This window comes from Hemicordylus capensis, chromosome 5 (genome assembly GCF_027244095.1).
Source record: "Hemicordylus capensis ecotype Gifberg chromosome 5, rHemCap1.1.pri, whole genome shotgun sequence".
In the NCBI taxonomy this organism is placed as follows: domain Eukaryota; kingdom Metazoa; phylum Chordata; class Lepidosauria; order Squamata; family Cordylidae; genus Hemicordylus; species Hemicordylus capensis.
This window is the reverse complement of record NC_069661.1, coordinates 244,307,770-244,327,251: the sequence shown is the minus strand read 5'-3', so window position 1 is coordinate 244,327,251 and position 19,482 is coordinate 244,307,770. Positions and strand designations below refer to the sequence as shown.

Genomic DNA, 19,482 nt, shown 5'->3' with positions numbered 1-19,482 from the left:
GTGGGAGAGCAAGGGGAGTGGAACCGCGTGTCCATTCGACCCGCGGTTCCACATTATGTGCGAATGTGGCCTCTGTTTAGAATGCTGGGACTTGAACCAATAACCTTGCCCTTTATGGACCATGCTGGGTTCCACTGCTCCAATTCAGTAGTAGGCTTGGACCAGCAGGGGGCTGTAACACAGCAACAATGCTGCATTGCACAGCTCCACTCCAGAGGCAGCCAACTGACTCTTGCTGTTGTTGAGCAGCCAGCCTGAGCAACCCATGATTTGCTGCCTTCTTGCACAATCACTGACTGTGCCCCCTTCCTCCTTTGAACTGCCTTCACTAGTGTCAGTATCTATCTTCTGCCCTGCCTTTAGCTAATGACTTTGGCTCACCCTTCATGTTTGTTGCCTCCTCCAAATTCGAGCTGCAAAGTTTAATCAACAACCAGCCAACAGTATTTTAAGCAATTCGAGTGAATTGACTGGTAAAGCACCAGTTGACTGGTAAGGCACTTTAAAAGTTGTTTGGGTGGTCACTAAAAATGGGGCTCTCTGTTCACAATAGCATACATAACCCATGCACTGCATGAAACCAGGAATAAAAATGGCTGCCATGAGCCGGAAGAGACCATGAGCTTAATTCACTGAAAAAACCAAGATAACTGGAGTTCATCCAGACAGCAGGTGAAGAACCAACCTAGAATTGCAGAGATAATTGCCTGTTGTAAACCGCCCTGAGCCATTTTGGAAGGGTGGTATAATAAATAATTAATACATAAATATAAGTTTAAACAGTATTTTTTTCAATACCAATGTAAAAAGCTGCACTCTCTTCTGTGGCATAGTCATCGATGTACGCAATTCCCAAAGGCTGAATTGGTGTTTCCCCAATTCCACGCAGTAGATTGCCCAACAAAACATAAATCCACATGGAAGTTCCAGCTTCCTTGTCACACCCTGTGCACACAAACCCAAGAGATAGAGGATTGTCTTCAGAAACATGAGACTTACTTATGTAGCCTTATACCACAAACATCTGCTTTCCCATGGAACAGAAAAGGCATAAGAATGAGCTGCTAAAATAACCTCCTGCTTTAATATTCTTATTGCACAGATTATACTGTTGTAATGGCAGATGCTTATGGCCATGGCCATTGAGATCTCTTTTACTGCTGCTGTTTCATTACAATTTTAACTTCTGTAAGCTATCATGAATTCATTGGCTAATGAGCATGGTGTACTCTAAATCAAGGATTCTCAACGTTGGGTCCTCAGATGTTATTGGACTTCAACTCCTATAATCCCCAACCAAAGGCCACTGAGGCTGGGGATTATGGGAGTTGAAGTCCCATAACATCTGGAGACCCAGCATTGAAAATCCCTGCTCTAAATCATTTAAATAAATGAGATTATCAGCTTTATTTTAAAAGTATAGATTATTCTCACCTGCATGCATTTTTGCCTGAGATCTTTCAAGGACTGAGACTGGTATTTGGTTTTGATCCTGCAGACATGGGGAGATCCTGACAGTTGAATTGGAGGAGGAGGAGGAAGAAAATATCTCATACTGGTAGCTGTGTGGAAACCAACAGTGTCTTTACAAGAAACCTGCATAGTACAATTTGGAATAATATATACTCTTTCAACTCATTCCAGAGTCTTTCAATTTATATTGATTTAGGGCCTGATTTCTAATATGCTGTAACAGGAAATAGACGTTTAGGGAAGGGCAGAAGTCACCCACAGATATTTCTCTAGTCCTGTTGGCCAGCACTGGAACATAGGAAGCTGCCCTTTACCAGTCAAACCATTGGTCCATCGAGCTCAGTATTGTCTACACAGACTGGCAGCGGCATCTCCAGGGTTGCAGGCAGGAATCTCTCTCAGCCCTGTCTTGCACAAAGCAGTCCGGAGGTCCGGTGTTTGGACCAGTTCGAAGGTGGGTTAGGGTTAGGGTTAGAGTTAGGGTTAGAGTTAGGGTTAGGGGTTACCTTTAAGCCCGATATGGGAGAGTCCAGGGAGGGAACTTTGAATGTTCTGCATGCAAGCATGAAGGTGCTTTTCCCAGAGCGGCTCCATCCATTAAGGGGAATATCTCACAGTGCTCATGCATATAGTCTCCCATTCATATCCTAACCCCTGATAACTTGGCAAAGAGGCACCTTTTAATGTGGTGATTCTCTATTTTTAGCAATGGGAGAGTAACTGGCCCTCTCCACCCCCAGCACAGTACCTCCAGTGACTGTTGCTGGGTGTCTATCTTGTATTTATGTTTAGATTGTGAACCCTTTGGGGACAAGGTTCCATCTTATTTGTTTGTTATTTCTCTGTGTAAACTGCCCTGAGCCATTTTTGGAAGGGCAGTATAGAAATCAAATAAATCAAATAAATAAATAAATAATATGCAACCACGGTGGACCTTGCTTAGCTAAGAGAACCAGTTCTCTTCCACTGGCTTATGTGCTTTGCAGCAAGTCACCCATGAAAGAGGGATGGAGGCTGCTCTGTGGCTCTGAAACTGTGCATCACAGCAGCTGCGCTGTTACTGCCATTATTGCCCATGGCAGCTGTTCTGATGCATAGCTCCAGATGGCCTCTGATACACAGCTCGTAGTGAGGATGGGTGCTTGGCTGGCTTGCAAGACACACATGCACGTCCCTCTTCCATGGCAGTCCACTGCTTAAGCCATTGGAATGGCCAACAGTATGAGATAAATATCTCTGAAAAGCAAGGATGATATTGACCTGTATTAAAAATCAATGCAGATGGCTAAAGCCATGATGGTGACCCAGCCATGACCCAAGGCTCAATATGTCTAATACATCAAAATGAGGCAGGCTGTGAAGCTATTCTGACGATCGCTAGAAACCGGGCTAAGGGAGACCAGCCCAGTTTCGAGTGAGGATCAGAACCACTGGGCTCATGGGCAAGTCCAGTGGTTCTATGGCAGCGAGCCCACCTAATTCCCCCTCCCCTTAAACCAGGTTAATGGAGAGAACGCTCCGCTAACATCATTTTCCTTTGCGCCATGGCAGCTCATGAGGAGACCCCAGACCGGGAGGCTTCTACAAGCTTCTCAGGCAAGGGAGTCACCCCTAGAATGCCCCCCATGCTCATGTGGGGCATCCCGGGACTTGCGGTGGCCAGGCGGCCCCCAACCCCCGCAACCCCAACCAGCTTCGTGACGGAGCCAGTAGTCGTGTGGGTGGTTGATCCGGCTGCCCAGGGCGAGCACTCTGCTCGTGTCCAGGGAGAGAAGGCTAAGCCCACTCTCCCCACATACCACCTTGAGGCTCTTCACTTTGATCATGTGAATCACCTCTGCATGTCAGCTATAGCAGACTTAATTACTTTACTTACATTTTTATCATGGCCTTCCTCCAAGGAGCTCAGAGTGGGTTCTCCCTCACCCCCCATTTTATCCTAACTACCCAGTTAGGTGGACTAGTCTTGTGGTAGAAAGCATGAATTGTCCCCTTTGCTAAGCATGGTCCACCCTGGTTTGCATTTGAATGCGAGACTACAGGTGTGAGCACAGCAACCTAAGGGAATCCCTTAGGGGATGGGGCTGCTGTCTGGGAAGAGCGCCTGCATGCAGAAGGTTCCAAGTTCCCTCCCTGGCATCTCCAAGATAGGGCTGAGAGAGATTCCTGCCTGCAACCTTGGAGAAACCGTTGCCAGTCTGTGTAGACAATACTGAGCTAGATGGACCAATGGTCTGACTCAGTATAAGGCAACTTCCTATGCTCCTAAATGTCGCTAGCCCAAGTTCATCCAGTGAGCTTGAGGGCAAATTGGATTTGAAGCTGGATCTTGACATTCCTAGTCCAACCCTCTAACCACTGCACCTCAAGGACGTATTCACTAGTGAGTCTCCATCACCATAGCTATCAATAAGAGTCCCATGCACATGCATGACTGTGGGCAATGTCTTTCTCCCATGGGAAAAGGATGATCATGCCCCACTCTTCCCATACTATAACTGCAATGATTGGTTGCATAGCATCACTCCACATACTTGGAGGTTGTATCCTTGGGGTAAAATCTGTCCAGTTCTCTGCCCTAAGGAATGGGAGGGAGGGGAGTTCACTGGCATCAAGTATGTGGGGAAAGACAAGGACGGAAATGAGTTTCAGCCAAGGACTTAGTTTTGTTCAGTTCTGTAAATTTTTATTTTCAAAGTATATTTCTTTGCTGTTGGACTACAAGTCTCATCATCAGCTGAGAGTGATAGTATTCCAAAAACAGCTGGGAGCTTCAGGGTGGCCACCCCTGGTCTAATCCAACCTATAGTCAACAGCTAATTCCATCCAGTACTTTTGCTCACAATAGTTGATGGAAGTGGCAGAAACTTGCTCTTTATAGTCACACTGTTAGTTGGTCTACTGTTAAAGTTAAGATGATACAGGCTATCAGTTTCCAGGACATGTGCCTTCCACAAAACATCTGCTTTCAAATACGAGCAAAAAATGGCGGAATTGTCTCATTGGACCAAACCAAGTGTCGTCTACCCAACATTCTGTTTCCAATCGCAACTATCTGGATGCCTCTTGGCATTAAGAAGGAGGTCATGAAACCGATGGACATTCCCTATTGGTTGTACCCAGAATGCGGGTATGCAGTGCAGTCTTGGTGCATGGAAGCCCGAAATTAGTAGGCCTGTGCCTAATAAAGGGTCAAATCCAGTCTGACCTAACGGAGATATTGTTGCGAGGCAAATTGTCATGTGGGATTGGATGTAGGGGAGAATTTGCATCAACTGTTTATTTAGCATAGAAACCCAGTTTGATGAGAACAGAGTTCACAAAAGAGATCTGGAGACAATCGCTTAAGGGCTAAAGCAAGTAAAGATTTATTCTAAGATGTTATAAACTTAGATAGAAAGCCGGCACCCTGCACTAACTACCTCATGGTGGAAAGGATAAAGAAGAAGAGAGTATCCTAAGAGTAAGTCTAACAATCTGGACAGCCTTAGAGCAGAGATTGATGGTACAGAGAGAACAAGGGGGCTGTCCTATACTCTCTGCCACTAATTGTAAGTGCTGAGAGTCACTGCTCATGCAGTCATATCTCCAACACTGGAAATACAAAATAACTTAACATTTCTTTCAGCTGAGAAGCGGCTTGCTGATCATTTAACTTGGACCCAACAGGAATGTCGGAATTCCAACAGACATGACAGCAAGGAGCTCAGTCAGAAATTCTGGGCTCCCTGCTGTTGTGTCTAAACTCAGGCACATATCAGGTCCAAGATGCCTGTCAGACCAACATGACTGAACAGCCCTACTATTTCACTCTGGTTGCCTTTAGGTATAAAGCGGAACTGTGCACCCAATGGACTCGCAGTTCTGTGCACCCCCCACCCCACCCCCACTCTCCCGTTTGCATTCGGACATTGGGGAGAGGGGCCTCTCTGAAATCAGTGAGACTGCAGAGAGACGGGGGGCTGGCTGGGTGGGCTTCCTTCTTGACAGAACGACAGCCTGAACAGCCAATTGGACCTGAGTGAGGGAGGAGCTTCATCTTCCAACTCCAGTTCTGTGGAGCCACAACGTGGTGCCAGTGTTCGGATATAATGTTGGTGCCACAGAACTGGAGGTAAGGGTGGTAAAACTCCACTCTGAACAAAGGTTCAGAGTGGAATTTGGAAAGGGAAACCACGGGTCTTCTCTCGCCCTTAACTCCAGTTTCACCAATTCGGACGTGTAGCTTGGGAAATCCAAGGTGAAGGGACCTCCAGTTTCCTAGTACATCCAAATTTGGTGATTGTGTTTTCTAGCCACTAAAATACTTCTCCTCCATTAATTTGTCTAATCTTTACTTAGGCAGTCTGTATATATCTAAGTATCTAAACGTTTGAATGCAAATAGAATCTCCAAAATCCACTCAGGCCCCTCCCACTTTTGAAACAGGAGATATTGTGGGGCTATGTGAACCCCTGGGAAATTCACTATCCTAGGCCACTACGTAAACATGCTGGTGGTGAAGAGTCCAACAACATTATAGTAGGCAATTTCTAGAAGGTGAGCATATAATGGTGATATAGCAAATGGGTATCTTATGCATTTGTTTCTAAAAGGTTAAACTTTAAAACATTATGTACTTACTGCCCCATAAAGAAGTGTGGCATTGCTATCAGAAATGTTCCAACTGACATGATTAGGCAACCAGCTCCAATGATCTTTGGCCTGTGAAGTTTGGCTCCAAAATAACTTACAAGAGTTATTATCAAAAGGTTCCCTTTAAAGAAAGAGAGAGAATAACCTTGGCTGAGAAAAATGTCCATAGAGACACCACATTTTAGCTTATTTGCCAGTATAGGTACAGCTTTTGTATATGCCACATACCAATTTCAAAGCTCCCGTCTATTAGGCCAACCAGAGAAGAAGGGAGATCAAATCTTCTTTCTATTTGGGTAATGGTACTTTTCAGGTAGCTTCCCGACAGAGCTTTTGCAAAGTAAACAAATGATAATGCACTAAGAAAAATCTGTAAGAGAAAAATGAGCACAACAGAAAATGGTAGAGCATATTTGATGTGTACATGGTGCAGACGTTGAGCCAGACGCCTTAGTCTATCATTTCCTTGAGACAGGTGCCCTAGCGTACCATTTCAATGCTCTTTGCTACATTGCGGTGCAATCCTAAGCATCTTTACTCAGAAGTAAGCCCCATTTCACTCAATGGAGCTTATTCCTTAGCATATTAGAACTGCAGTCAAAATTAATTCGAAAGCACCATAACTCTTCTCTTAAATTAGAGATTTTTTCTTCCTAGAATATCCAGGATCAGCACAGCTGTGTGTATGCAAGTCCTGAAATTGTTAATAGCTACAAATTTTGCATACTGAGGTTCTCAGCATTGTTCCATTTTTATAACAGCAGATTTCTAGTCCTCACAGAAGCTGAAGAGGTTTGAGCAGGATTTCCAGTCCTCAGGAGGCCACGGCTGTGCACGGAACTGCTCCAGGCAGTTCGGTTCGGGTCTGAACCCTTTTTGGAGGGCCGGGCCAGTTTGAGCTTGAACTGGTCGAACAGGGCCAGTTTGACTCAAACCATGAGTAGAGTCAAACCGGTTTACACACCCCTAATTAAACTCTCCCCCCTAAATATCAAAACTGGCTTTAGTCAATTTTGTTTATTAAATCATGTTCTCTTACACTTCCTTTCATATAGGAAACGCACCTCTAAGGTGTTTTGGTAATATGCAAGTGTGTTCAAATTTGTTGATTAATCTGTTCAGAGAAATTATTAATTCAGAGGAATGATTAATTTATGTAGTCAATAGACTGACTGCCATTGATATTTATAAGGCTACATGATCTTTGGCATAAGCAGGGACAGAAAACATACATGAACATAAATATTTTGACTCACGGTTATGAAGCATAGCCATGATATCTGAGAAAACCCCTGAGAAACTTCATGAGTTTTGACAAGACTCTTTTGGCTTATTTTAGTATTTTCTAGGCTTGGTCAACACATGAGGAAACAGAATGGGCTGTATCATACCAGACTGGGTAGCCAGTGGGGTGGGCGGGGGGGGGGAGAGATTCACATTTTAAAGTGTTCCCCTGAATGTATGTGGGGGTAGGGGAGCAAACCAATACAAAAAGGAGTCGCAGACTGCACTAGACATTTCCTTTCCAATATACTAATTATTGGGTTTGGTTTTTGGGGTTTGGTTTTTTGCTTGCAGGGAAATTTTGTTTGTTGGAGTTTTAACACAGAGAGAAACATTGAAAAATGGCTTCTCCTGTCAGTAGCACCCTTTCAGAATCCTACTTCTTCATTCTTCAAGACATGCAGACTAGAGCCAGTGGTGCTCTTAACGCTGGACTTTCAGGTGCAAGTCCAGAGCCTCCCTCCCAGCTCTCCACCCCATCCCCAGTACGGGGGAGCCCCAGCTTGTCACTGGAGGAGCACGGAGAGCACTTGAAAAAGTCCTCATCCTGAGCCACAGAGCCAACTTCTTCCTTCTCCTCTCTCTTTTCTTGCCAGAGAACCTGTTTAAGCTAAAAAGGCAGCAGCTAGCAGTTCGCCAGGTGAGCTGCAGGTCAGAGGCTGTGTCAGGTTCTCGTCCTGCAGCCGGTCTGAACAACTACTGCTAGGCTCCCTTTTGGTGCCTCAAAGGGCTGGGCTCCTAAAAGGCTGCTGCAGAACTTCATTATTTCTGTGGCTTGAACCTGCAAAATACAGGTTAGGGCACATGTTCAGGGCAGAGCAGTCGTCAATGTATGCGATGGAAGAATCAAGCTTCAATTAAGCCAGAACCTTGAGTTTAGTTGGCTTTGAGTTTAGCTGCCTGGACAACTCCGTCTTCACTCTCATCTTATTTAGCTTTTATTTATTTATTTGGTTGGTTGGTTTTGGTTGGTTCTTTAATGAAAACTGCTTTGAGAACTTTTGTTGAATTTTTGTTTGGGGGGGGGCTTGTAACAAGGGAATGGCCCCATAACAAGGGAGGGCCCTCCATAAGACCATTAGTTCCAGAGTATGAAATTACCAAGCTGCACCCCTGACTAGAGCTTGCTCAGTTGTTCAGCAAAGCATGTACACTGTACTTCAGTACAGTGTCTACAAGCTCATACCTGCAAGCCCCCTTCTCACACTGCCCCAAAGTAAAGCATTTGTCCGAAGACTGGTCAAACACTGATTGGGAATACCAGCATTTCTTATTATGGGGTGAAGCTTTCCTCACATATAGCATTTGCTTGAGGAGACCACATTAGTTTATCCGACTTGCAACATTTCCCAATCCTCCCCCCACCACCACCACACACACACACCGGTAAAGTTTCAGTGGCATTGCAACCTTCTAACCAGATGGAGTTGGAGTGAAAGGACATGAGCAATCTGTCAAGACCTTAATATTCTCTCACCAGGTCTGACCAATTCTTTTCTGCCTCCACCACACAGTGACACCATTCACACATAACGTGAAACCGGAGGTTGCTGAACCTGTGGTTAATTTTTCAAACTGTGAATCGCATAGCAGACGTTCATCCAACTGCAATCCAGTAATCTGTATATTGAGGGCAAGGGACAGGTCAAGAGCCTTGGTGACTCTTCCTAGTCCACCAAGGCCTCATCCCAGCAAGTTCCATAGCACCCATGCCACCAGACTGTGAGCAAGGTGACAGGACATATCCAGGCGGCGGCCATTGGCCACAATCTTCAAAGGGGCATGTGGAGCGCGATCATCCCCTTTCTAAATGGTCCGCCCATCCTCGGCAGGGAAAGGGCTTATTTAAATCTCTTTAAATACCATGCCTTGTAAGCCCTTCTTCTGACAGCAATTGCACCGCTGCCCTTGTAAGAGCCCCACAACAAAACAGTCTCACACAAGCACAATTTCTGGCAGGGCGGGGGATGCTGAGGGGATTTCTGTTACTCAGGAAAGGAAAGGGAAGATGATGACTTCTGAAGAGGGGATATGTCTATGAGGGAGGGCAAAGGATCCTAGGCAAAGGTCTAGCCTGCTGTGACCAAGGATGCTCTTGTGATGGCTTGCACTGGCAAAGCAGTCCATGGAGACCAAACCACACTCCTGCCCCCATGGTGGCTTGCTGTCAGGAGACTAGGACTCTCCTGAAAGGGCCAGTCTGCTGGGGAAGACCTGAGGCTTGCCAACCTTTAGTCTTCCATCAGACTGTAAACACATGAGTTGAGCAATCAAAAAAAAGGTGCCCCCACTTGTGTGGCCCCCTTGTTCTCTCTGGTTAATGATAGAACTTTTGCACAGAGACCCCCTCCTCTCCAGGGAAGCCTTTCATGCATCCAAAGGAGATTTTGACATTCCATGTGTTCAGGCATAGCTAGATGGGCAGACTGGGGAAATATCAGTACCAGGGACAGACCTTTACTCTCATTCAAATTTCACAGGTTTTGACCAGCATTGCACCATATGCAGATCTTCTGCCACGGGGTATCACAGGAGAGGGGAGCCCCAATTTCCAGCAACTCTAGGAGAGTGGGGTTGCCATTCCAGGCAAAAATAAAGATGATACATTCAAATAGGCAGAGGGGCTAGTGGAAGGCACACTTTGACTGCTTCTTCACAGCAGTCACCAAGACAGGGAGATCTACTGCTGGTGTAACCATCCCCACGGATTGCTTGTATAGAGCAACCAGGCTGGGTGGCATCTGCCATCTGGCCTGCAGACACGTCTCCATGGTCTGAAATCCTTGTGAGAGAGCGGACCATTGGAGAAGGGATCTCATCACAAATTATTCATGACTAGCTGGTTCTGTGCAGAGTATCTGTGCCCCTAGCTCACCACTGCCTTCACCCCGCTCCACCTCTGCTGCCATGTTTTTGCTTGCCCACCCCACTGCATTCTCCCCCTGTCTGCAGCCACCTTCTTCTTCTTTTTCACTGCCCCCATCATCTTATTTTGCATCACCCACCTGTCACCACCATTTGCTGTCTACCCGCCAGCCAGCCAACTGCCAGTTGTGGCTACCCGCCTGCCGGTCACAGCGATCACCCGCCTGCCGGACCACTCCGGCTGCCCGGCTGCCAGTCACAGCTACTCTGGCTGCCCACGTTCTGGTTGTGGCCGCTTGCCTATCTGCCCGCCGCCATCTTCTTTGGCCAGCCGCCACCACCGCCTCCATATTTTTTCTCTAGTCCATCCCATGGCTATCCAGCAGCTCTCTGAACTCTTGTGAAAACTGCCACGCATGGAATTAGCCATTGGTCAGTCTTCGATAAATAAATATAAAAATTCTTCCTGACACCCCTGTCCCCAGAGACAGTTCTTCTCATGAGTTGTAAAAGGATATCCCCATGGCCTTACACTCCATGAGTGAACGGTCTGCTCAGGAACAGAATCCATTGTCATCACAGAAGAGGAATCTCCCCTGTCACTGTTGGTAATGCTGATCCTGCTTCCCAATCCTTCTCATGAGTAAGCCTAGGGACTGCACACATTCCCCCAAGGGGAAGGGGATGGGTCCCATTCCCCAACATCATTGTGGGGAAAATAGAGCAGAGTCATTCAAGAATTCCTGGTTGGGGCTGCTATCCCCAAGGGGACGGGGCAACTGTTTGGAGAGACAGCCATCAAGAAGTGCCACAGGCAGGGAGTGGGCACGATCCTGGGTGGGTCTGGGCTGCCCTCTCTATGGTTACAGTTCCAGAAACTGCATGAAACAGTGATTATGGCAGCGTCCGCATTCGGACATAACGCTGCCGCCAAAAAACCTCAGGTTTCAGTGGCAAAACTAACTACAAACTGAAGGTTCAAATTCAAATCTAGGTTTGGTGAGGCAAACTGCAGATTCACAAATCCAACCTTTAATTGCAGTTTCACTTTTTTTGCAAATGTGGCTATTCTCTGCTTCCCTGTGTTCATGCTCAGTCACAAAACCGCCCAAAGCAAAACTGGTAACATATGACGAGTAAAAACAATGCAGTGGCCAAAATTATCCCTGTTGTCAGGAATTAATTGCTGTCATTTTTCCAGCCAGGGTTCGAAAGACAATTTAGATAACTGAGTATAATTTGGGGGCAGTGACTTCGAGTTATAGGTGTGGAGACTGCAACAAGCCAACAGCAGATTCTAGGCGCTTCTAGAACAGGGGTGAGCATACTTGGCGCTCCAGCTGTTGCTGAACTACAGCTCCCATAAGCCCCAGCCACAATTTATTGTGGCTGGGTATGATGGGAGTTGTAGTTCAGCAACAACTGGAGCACCAGGTTTGCCCACCCTGTTCTAGAAGTTCCAGGAGGGAACCCAGCTCAAAAGCTGCCTATTTACTTAAGTATAGAGCTACCATGGAGGGGGGAGGATCCAGCCATGCCTCTTGTTTTTCTGGCAATTGACCCCAAAGCACAAAATTCACTCAGCCTCTGCTAGTTGGCTGGCAACCCTCTTTGCCAGTCAGAGAAAACTCCCAACCTCGGAGAAAATTGTTGGCGTTCTAATATGATTGTCCGTCTATTTTTGGAGGCCATAAGCTGCTTCCTGAGTGGCTCAGTGGCAACTGAAGGTTTATTCAGTGCGGGAATCGGATTACCATTGAAACAGGCAGAGGAGGAATGATCTTATTTGTCTCATAATGCAAACTTAATGAACACAACTGGCTTTTCATTTGCCAAATGAGGGACGCAGTTAAGTGCCAGTCTGCCCAGAGACTTGGAGAAGATTCTGTTCCCCCTTGTGAGCAAGGTATATGCTTGGAATTTAGAGGGCTCTGGCTGCTGGGGAAAGTTAGTCCCCATCCATGTGCAAGGTCAGAGCTGCTGAATTCAAAAGGAATTATTAGTGCTTTAAAGAGTGAAGCCTTGTTTTATTCTTTGGTGTTGGGATGCAGACCTGCAGAACTCGTAACCCCCCCAAGTCAAGCAATTCACAATTCCCCTCACTCTAGGCTGTATTTACAGACCCAGGAAGGCAGGACTTTGAACACATCAATACTTGAAATAAGCCAGGTGCCTCTGAGAAGCCCACAGGTAAAAGGGGAGGGCATGCCCTCACTCCTGCTGTTGCTCCCCTCCAACTGGTATTTAGTGGCAGAGGTGGATTTAGCCATGGACCTCTGTGGCCTCCTGCCTCCTGGGGAGCCCCGGAATGATCAGGGGGCCTCCCAGAGCTCCGCTGCCCAGCCTTCTGCCCCGCGCTGATATTTGCCGTCTTCACCACCAGGGGATGGGGGGTGAGTGGAGCAGCCCTCCCCCCACTGCAGTGGCGGGCTGTTCGGTGGGCGTGCCTGTGCAGTGTGCATAGGGGATGTGGTAGAAAATTCTATAAGTTAATTATACGCTGTGTGAAGAAGTACTTTCTCTTGTCGGTCCTAAATCCCCCCACCTTCAGGTTCATGGGCTGGCCCCTGGTTATAGTGTTGTGAGAGAGGGAGCAAAATGTCTCCCTGTCCACTCTCTCTACTTGAGCCTGCTCTATACAGCCAGCAAAATGGTGGAGGGAGAGCCTGTACCCGGGGTGGCCCTTTCATGAGGCAAGGCATTTGCCTCAGGGAGATTATTGGGATGCCAGTTAGGCAGCAAGGAGGTGCACTGGAACAGGTCTTCGGGCCCAGTCTGGCACTTGCAAGCTTTTCAAGGAGTGCCATTTTAATGTGAAAATGGACACCTTTCATCTTCAATGGGAGGAGTGCTTGTCTCCTGGTAGCAAGCATGAATTGTCCCTTTTGCTAAGCAGGGACCACCCTGGTTTGCATTTGAATGGGTGACTGCATGTGAGCACTGTAAGGTATTTCCCTTAGGGGTTGAGGCCACTCTGGGAAGAGCATCTGCCTGCTTCTTCTTGATAGTTCCAATTTCCCTCCCTGGTGTCTCCAGTTAGGGCTGAGAGAGACACCTGCTTGCAACCATGGAGAAACCACTGCCAGTCTGGGTAGGCCATACTCAGCTAGATGGACAAATGGTCTGACTCGGTAGAAGGCAGCTTGCTATGTTCCTAAACTGTCTAGGGATCAGTGATAAGTTCTCAGCATTTTCAGAGGGGCCACATTTCACAATTCCCCGCTCTTACGATACCTTTATTCCTCCGCAGAATGTTCCTTTCTCTTTTGAAGCTGAGAATTCTGATTTTGAAGATGATCTGTCAATGGAGAGGACAATGTTTTTCAAGAAGATCTGAGTGTTTTCTTTGGATGAATGCTCCATCTTAATATTCCCTTTCAATCAAACGATCTAGAAGATATCAAAATGGTTAAACATGTGAGTGGATTTTAGACTCTCTCCTTTCAGGGAAACTTTCCCACATTTATTGATATAAGGCTTTTCAAGAGAAAGTTATCAGAGTTGTTTACAGAAGGGAAAAAGAATAAGAGATAAAAGATGGTTCCCTGCTCCTAAAAGGTGTACACGATTCCGTGCTCCCAAAAGGTATGCTCTTTCACTCACTTGCACTCACACACATGGTAGATGCCAGCAAGAAGAATGCTGTGCTGGGGCAGAATAGTAGTTGCTCCCCTCCTACTAAACACGAGAGAACTTCCGCTCTAAAAGGTCCCCCTTTGCCCAATGAGCAGGAAGTATTGACATAAGAGCCTTGCTGGATCAGGCCCAAGTTCTATCTAGTCCAGCATCCAGTCTTCCACAGTACCTAGTCAGATAGATATCTTTGGGGTCACCAAGAGGAATAAGCAGATCGAACTTCTGAACCCCCCAAATCACTGAAGCCCCCCCATCACTAAAAAACCCTCACCAACCACAGATACTCGGGTCATGGTTGGCAAGACCTGTCACAATTTCCTATTCACATATACTCAAAACCACGGTTGGTAAAACCGTGATTGGCAAGGGATGACCTTAGTAGCACTTGATAGACCATGAATTTGTCTAATCTCCCTTTAATAAGAACATTGAAGTGTCTGCTTAGGAATGACTGCACATTGGCTGCAGAATCCATGTGTACTGCATATTCTGCTGCATATCCTAGGGTGATTCTGCTGCATATCCTAGGGTGAACATTTGGTAATTGTACAACACTAGCTGGGCCTGTTAAGACTCAATGATGCCCCTTTGAATTGACCGTGTGACTGAAAGCATTCTCCTGCAGCTGCACATTAGAGGGGAAGTTCATAAGAACATAAGAACAGCCCTGCTGGATCAGGCCCAAGGCTCATCTAGTCCAGCATCCTGTTTCACACAGTGGCCCACCAGATGCCTCTGGGAGGCCCACAGTCAAGAGCTGAGGGCATGCCCTCTCTCCTACGGTTGCTCCATAAGTAGTCATGGAGGACAAGCTGTCTTTCAGGGAAAGTTGTCTATTGGCTATTAGCCACAATGGTTATATGGTACCTTCAGTTCAGAGGCATTATATTGCAGGATACCAGTACCACCTCCAGGTTTCTGGGAGCCCTGGGAAACTGTCCTCCCATGAGCCCCAGGAGGGGTCCTATGGGAGGACAGTTTCCCATGGCTCCCTGAAATCAGAAGGTGGTGTTGGACCCCAGCAACTGGTATTCTGCAGCATAATACCTGGATAGGCCTTGACAGAGTCCTTCTGTCACCACCACACAAAGACTATGCAGAGGCATTGGGACAAGCAGTAGACCCTTCTGGGGGACTTAAACAGCCATTCAACAATGTCAGCCCCCAACTTTAGCCATACTGGGGACCAACTGTGGTGGGCAGGAGTGTAGCTATAATTGAGCAGATGGGATCAAAGAAGCTCCCGAGGGGCCCCCCGAGTGCCACCGCTCCCTATTTTCTTCATTATCTCCCTCACCCTGAGGGGCCACCAGGGAGAGGGGCAAACCTGGGCCTCATCTCCCCCTGGTGGTGGGAAAGACTAATGTCTTCATGTTCTGCTTTTGGCTTCCTGGAAACATCTAACTTGTCACTGCAGGAAACAGGATGCTGGAGTAGATAGATATAGTCTTGTAGCAGATATACAGTCTAAAACAGGGCTGCTCAACTTCAGCCCTCCTGCAGATGTTGGCCTACAATTCCCATAATCCCAGGCTATTGGCCACTGTGGCTGGGGATTATGGGAGTTGTAGTTCAAAAACAGCTGGGGGGCCTAAGTTGAGCAGGCCTGGTCTAAAACCTCTAGAGTTCTCCAGAATCCAGCTGGGAAAACATTAGCAGATGGTACCTGTCCTGATCCTGCCAAGATGAGAAAAAGATGAAGTGTTCATACCAAATGGATACCTGAGGGAAATGAAAGTCAGTTAGGGGGTGGACTTCCTTCACCATTGGATGTTAGCAAAACATTAGCCATTATTTCTGGGTTCAGGAAAAATAAACCATTATCAGGAGATTTTAGTTCATTCTAAGCTGCATCCATTCACAACAGAACATTTAGGAGTTGTGCCCTGTTGCAAAATCCTAGGAAAGGGCAACTGTGCAAGTGAAACCTCGAATGAGTCAGAGGTTGGAAGGAGTACGGAGTAGCAGATACAGTCTTGTCCAGCAGGGTCAAGGTAGGAGAGGGCCAACACGGAATACAATCTTACCCACATCAATGCAACCAAGGATTGGCCCCTTGTGCCACCATATAGTTTGGAAATATACCCCAAAGAAGATGCAAGTTGTTTTTTTAAAAAAAATTTGAATAGTTTAGTATTTCATAAATTGGCAGAAATGTCCAGTGCTCTGGTGGCCAGCATTTCAGCACGATAATTCATCCTGGCAGCTGGCTTCTCGGCCATCTAGCCACCATTCCACACACACACCCCACCACCACCATGCTTGAGGAGTTATGCTCCGTCCGTGATGTAGTGTCATTCTGAGGGGATTTCTGGGCGGAAATGGTTGTGGAATTGGAGCTGTGCCCAACCTCCCAGTTAGATTGTGAAGTCTTGCAGAGGTTGGGAAAGTTGATAAGGTCAAGCACAATTTGCAATATTAGCATCATAACCTGGAGAGAAGGAACTCATGTGGAGGCCGATCCTTGCTCTTCTCCAAGCTTGGGAGCTAGGAAGGAGAGGAAGGGTAACCTAACTGTCTTCCTTCTATATCTGAGGCCCTGGCAACCATGGGAACTGAATCTCTCCTGGATTCCCTGAGTATCCATAGCAGCTAGGGGGATCACAGTGGCTCCTCCCCTCTCCACCCTCAGGAGAGACAAGAGTAGTATTTCAGTTAGAGACCCAGTGCACAGCCTTCTCTGCCGTTGGTTACCTTGGGTTCACAAGAGCCTTTGATTATTACATTTATTTATTTCTCTCAGCAGGACCATCTGCTAATGACTGCCTTATGACCATTGTCAACCACCGTTTAGAATGGTCAGATGCATATCAGTGCTACTTCAATTCTTTTTCCAATTCACGGAAGAAAAACTAGCCTGCAAGCTTATTCACTGCAGTCTACCTTAAATATTTGATGGCTGAATTAAATAGTTGTGTGTGTTTTTTTTAAAGAAGCTGCAGTGTCACTTTTGAATCATTAGGGATGTGCTGCTTCCATGCCGTTTGTCTTTCTGCATCATGAGATGAAATTTAATTGGCCAAACATATCAGATGCTGAAACCAAGGCCTAATTCATACATTATTATTGTACAATATTATTATACAATAATCACATTATTATTTACTCTGCAACATGGGATCACAAGAAGGCCTTAGGAACATAGGAAGCTGCCATATAAAATAAAATAAATCAAAAATTGGACACACACACACTTACACACACACTGAGTCAGACCATAGGTCCATCTAGCTCAGTATTGTTTACACAGACTGGCAGCGGCTTCTCCAAAGTTGCAAGCAGGAGTATCTCTCAGCCCTATCTTGGAGATGCCAGGGAGGGAACTTGAAACCTTCTGCTCTTCCCAGAGCAGCTCCATCTCCTAAGGGGGATATCTTACAGTGCTCACACAACAAGTCTCCCATTCATATGCAACCATGGTGGACCCTGCTTAGCTAAGGGGGCAAGTCATACTTGCTACCACAAGATCAGCTCTCCTCTCTCCTTTTTTTCTGGGAGGGAGGGAGGGGAAGGGATTTATACATTAAAGTTTTGACTCAAGGCCCATTTCAGTGTTTCTTTCAAAAGTTAAGGTGCATTCATATGTTATGTTCAACACTTGCACAATGGGTGCACAGTGTACACAGGCACATATCTATATATACAGGAGCAGTCATTCATATGTTATGTTAAACGCAGGTACAGAAGTACACTTCCTATCTGTATCATGCCTATGAAGGGCCTGTATCCAGGTTCACTTTTAAAATGCATACAAGTAAAGTAATTCAAACCCATGTATGAGTGTACAGACATTTGTGCACTTGTACAGTATAATATCCGAATCAGGCTCTTTATTACGTCCCTGCATGTTCCATTCATACATTCAGCCATCTCCTGTAGTGTCATCAGTCCTCATGAAGTCAGGTATGCAAATACAATAGCAGTAAACCGTTGAACTACCAAACCCATACTGCAATGCATATCCATACAGGTGAGACCAAGTGGTTATGCTGCATAAGTCTACATTTCCCATAAGGCAGTGCAGTCAAGTTTTACTATATAAACACACACACACACACACACACACACGACTCCATTGCCTGAGGCTTTTAACACCTGTCCAGAAACAGAATCCCTCCTGCAGGTTAGTTATGACTAAAGTACTAAAGTACTAAAACTAAAGTACACTCCATTGTGTTCAAAAGGAATTACATTTTACTGGACTGTGCCCCTTCCCCATTCCATTGAATGGAAATACTCTTTCCATCTAATAAGCAACCAGTTTCCAAAAGTGGACGCCATAAAACATGCATAGAGTGTAAAAGTTATTGGTTTATAAAATATACTTATACAGTGCTATCAATGTACATGGCACTTTACAGGACAAAGTTAGTAATAGTAGTAGGTAGTAGTAGTAGTAGTAGTAGAAGAGGAGGGGGAGGAGGAGGAGCAGGAGCATATGGAGGAGCAGGAGCAGGAAGAGAAGGAGACGACAAGTGTCTGCCCCAAGGAGCTTACTCTAAATGTGTGTTTTCACCAAAGGAGTGAAAAACATAGATATAACAAAAAACAAACATACTTTTAGTCTGGTTTTACATTTGTGTTTTCTGGAAACTGGCGGGGAGGGTGAAAGTCTGACACTATACCCAAGACTTTATCTGTTCCTGCTCATCCCCAGGCACCAATATGACATCTACTCCCTGTAACAAGTCACTTATTTCTTTGTAAATATGGATGCTATAGAAAGCACAAAGACAGCAAGAACTTTTTAAAATCAGAAAGCCTTCCTGTCTTTTCAGGCATCAGCGGAAAGACCTTTGCCCCGATAGGTTAACAGATAAGAAAGCCAAACATGGAAAAGAAAGCAAGTAGATTATATGAAGCCAACCTTACCTGGCAGTAGCAACCTTCCAATTCTGAATAGTGGTCAGTTTTTTCTTCTTCCTATAGATGAACTTGAAGATATATGGATGCTGTTCTTTTCTCCCAACCTCCACGTGGAAGAATCATGAAGTAAACCTTCCTCTGATATGGTTGTCAGTGAGGTAGATCTTATCTAGAAGTAGAAAGTGGAGACAAGAAAGCAGAAGGGGAGGGGAGAATAGTCCCTCTTTGTTTTGCCCGTATCTTCCCCCCACCTGTTTACCCCGCCACCATCAACTCTGGTCGCTTCCCTCCCCCAATGCAGATTCCCAGACACACAAAAGACATGAGCGAAACAGGCACAGAACTCCTTCACAGCAGCAACAGTTAAAAGTTCTGGAAATCTTTCTTTACAACATGCTGCAAGTTTGACAGACTGCATGTGATAAAGCTTTCTCTCCCCACCGCTTTTTTTTCCTTTCTAAAGCCCTGATCTTCTTAATTGCTGGTTCCCAGGAAATAAAAGACTTCAAGGGGGGAACCTGCCAACAGAAAGGGAAGGCGGGTCGGGTGTAATGAAGAAACTTTCCTTTGCCTGCTTGGGAATTCTTCTGCAAAGCCAGCTTTTTTCACCCGTTATTTATTGGGCAACCTCCCAATGCACTCCCTAATAGACAAGGTTGTAACTTTCAATTTTAATCAAGAGAAAAAGAAATCAAGAAGATACAATTCAGGAACTACCATAAT

General features: G+C 46.0%; 1 protein-coding gene across 2 annotated transcripts in view; it reads right to left on the bottom strand.

The window, feature by feature from the left end:
* Nucleotides 1-19,239, bottom strand: part of SLCO1C1 (solute carrier organic anion transporter family member 1C1) — a 42,508-nt gene extending 23,269 nt beyond the window's left edge. Inside the window, exons 1-7 of one of the 2 annotated variants that reach the window (XM_053256185.1) lie at nucleotides 18,766-19,239; nucleotides 15,560-15,615; nucleotides 13,492-13,647; nucleotides 6,337-6,478; nucleotides 6,097-6,229; nucleotides 1,435-1,562; nucleotides 799-945 (exon numbers count right to left, since the gene is read on the bottom strand). In XM_053256185.1, the coding sequence (XP_053112160.1) occupies nucleotides 799-945; nucleotides 1,435-1,562; nucleotides 6,097-6,229; nucleotides 6,337-6,478; nucleotides 13,492-13,620 (679 nt within the window). In that variant the 5' untranslated portion in view covers nucleotides 13,621-13,647; nucleotides 15,560-15,615; nucleotides 18,766-19,239. The remainder of the gene's footprint in view (nucleotides 1-798; nucleotides 946-1,434; nucleotides 1,563-6,096; nucleotides 6,230-6,336; nucleotides 6,479-13,491; nucleotides 13,648-15,559; nucleotides 15,616-18,765) is intronic. The other variant, XM_053256184.1, reaches the window with a different exon arrangement.
* Nucleotides 19,240-19,482: the final 243 nt, after the last annotated feature.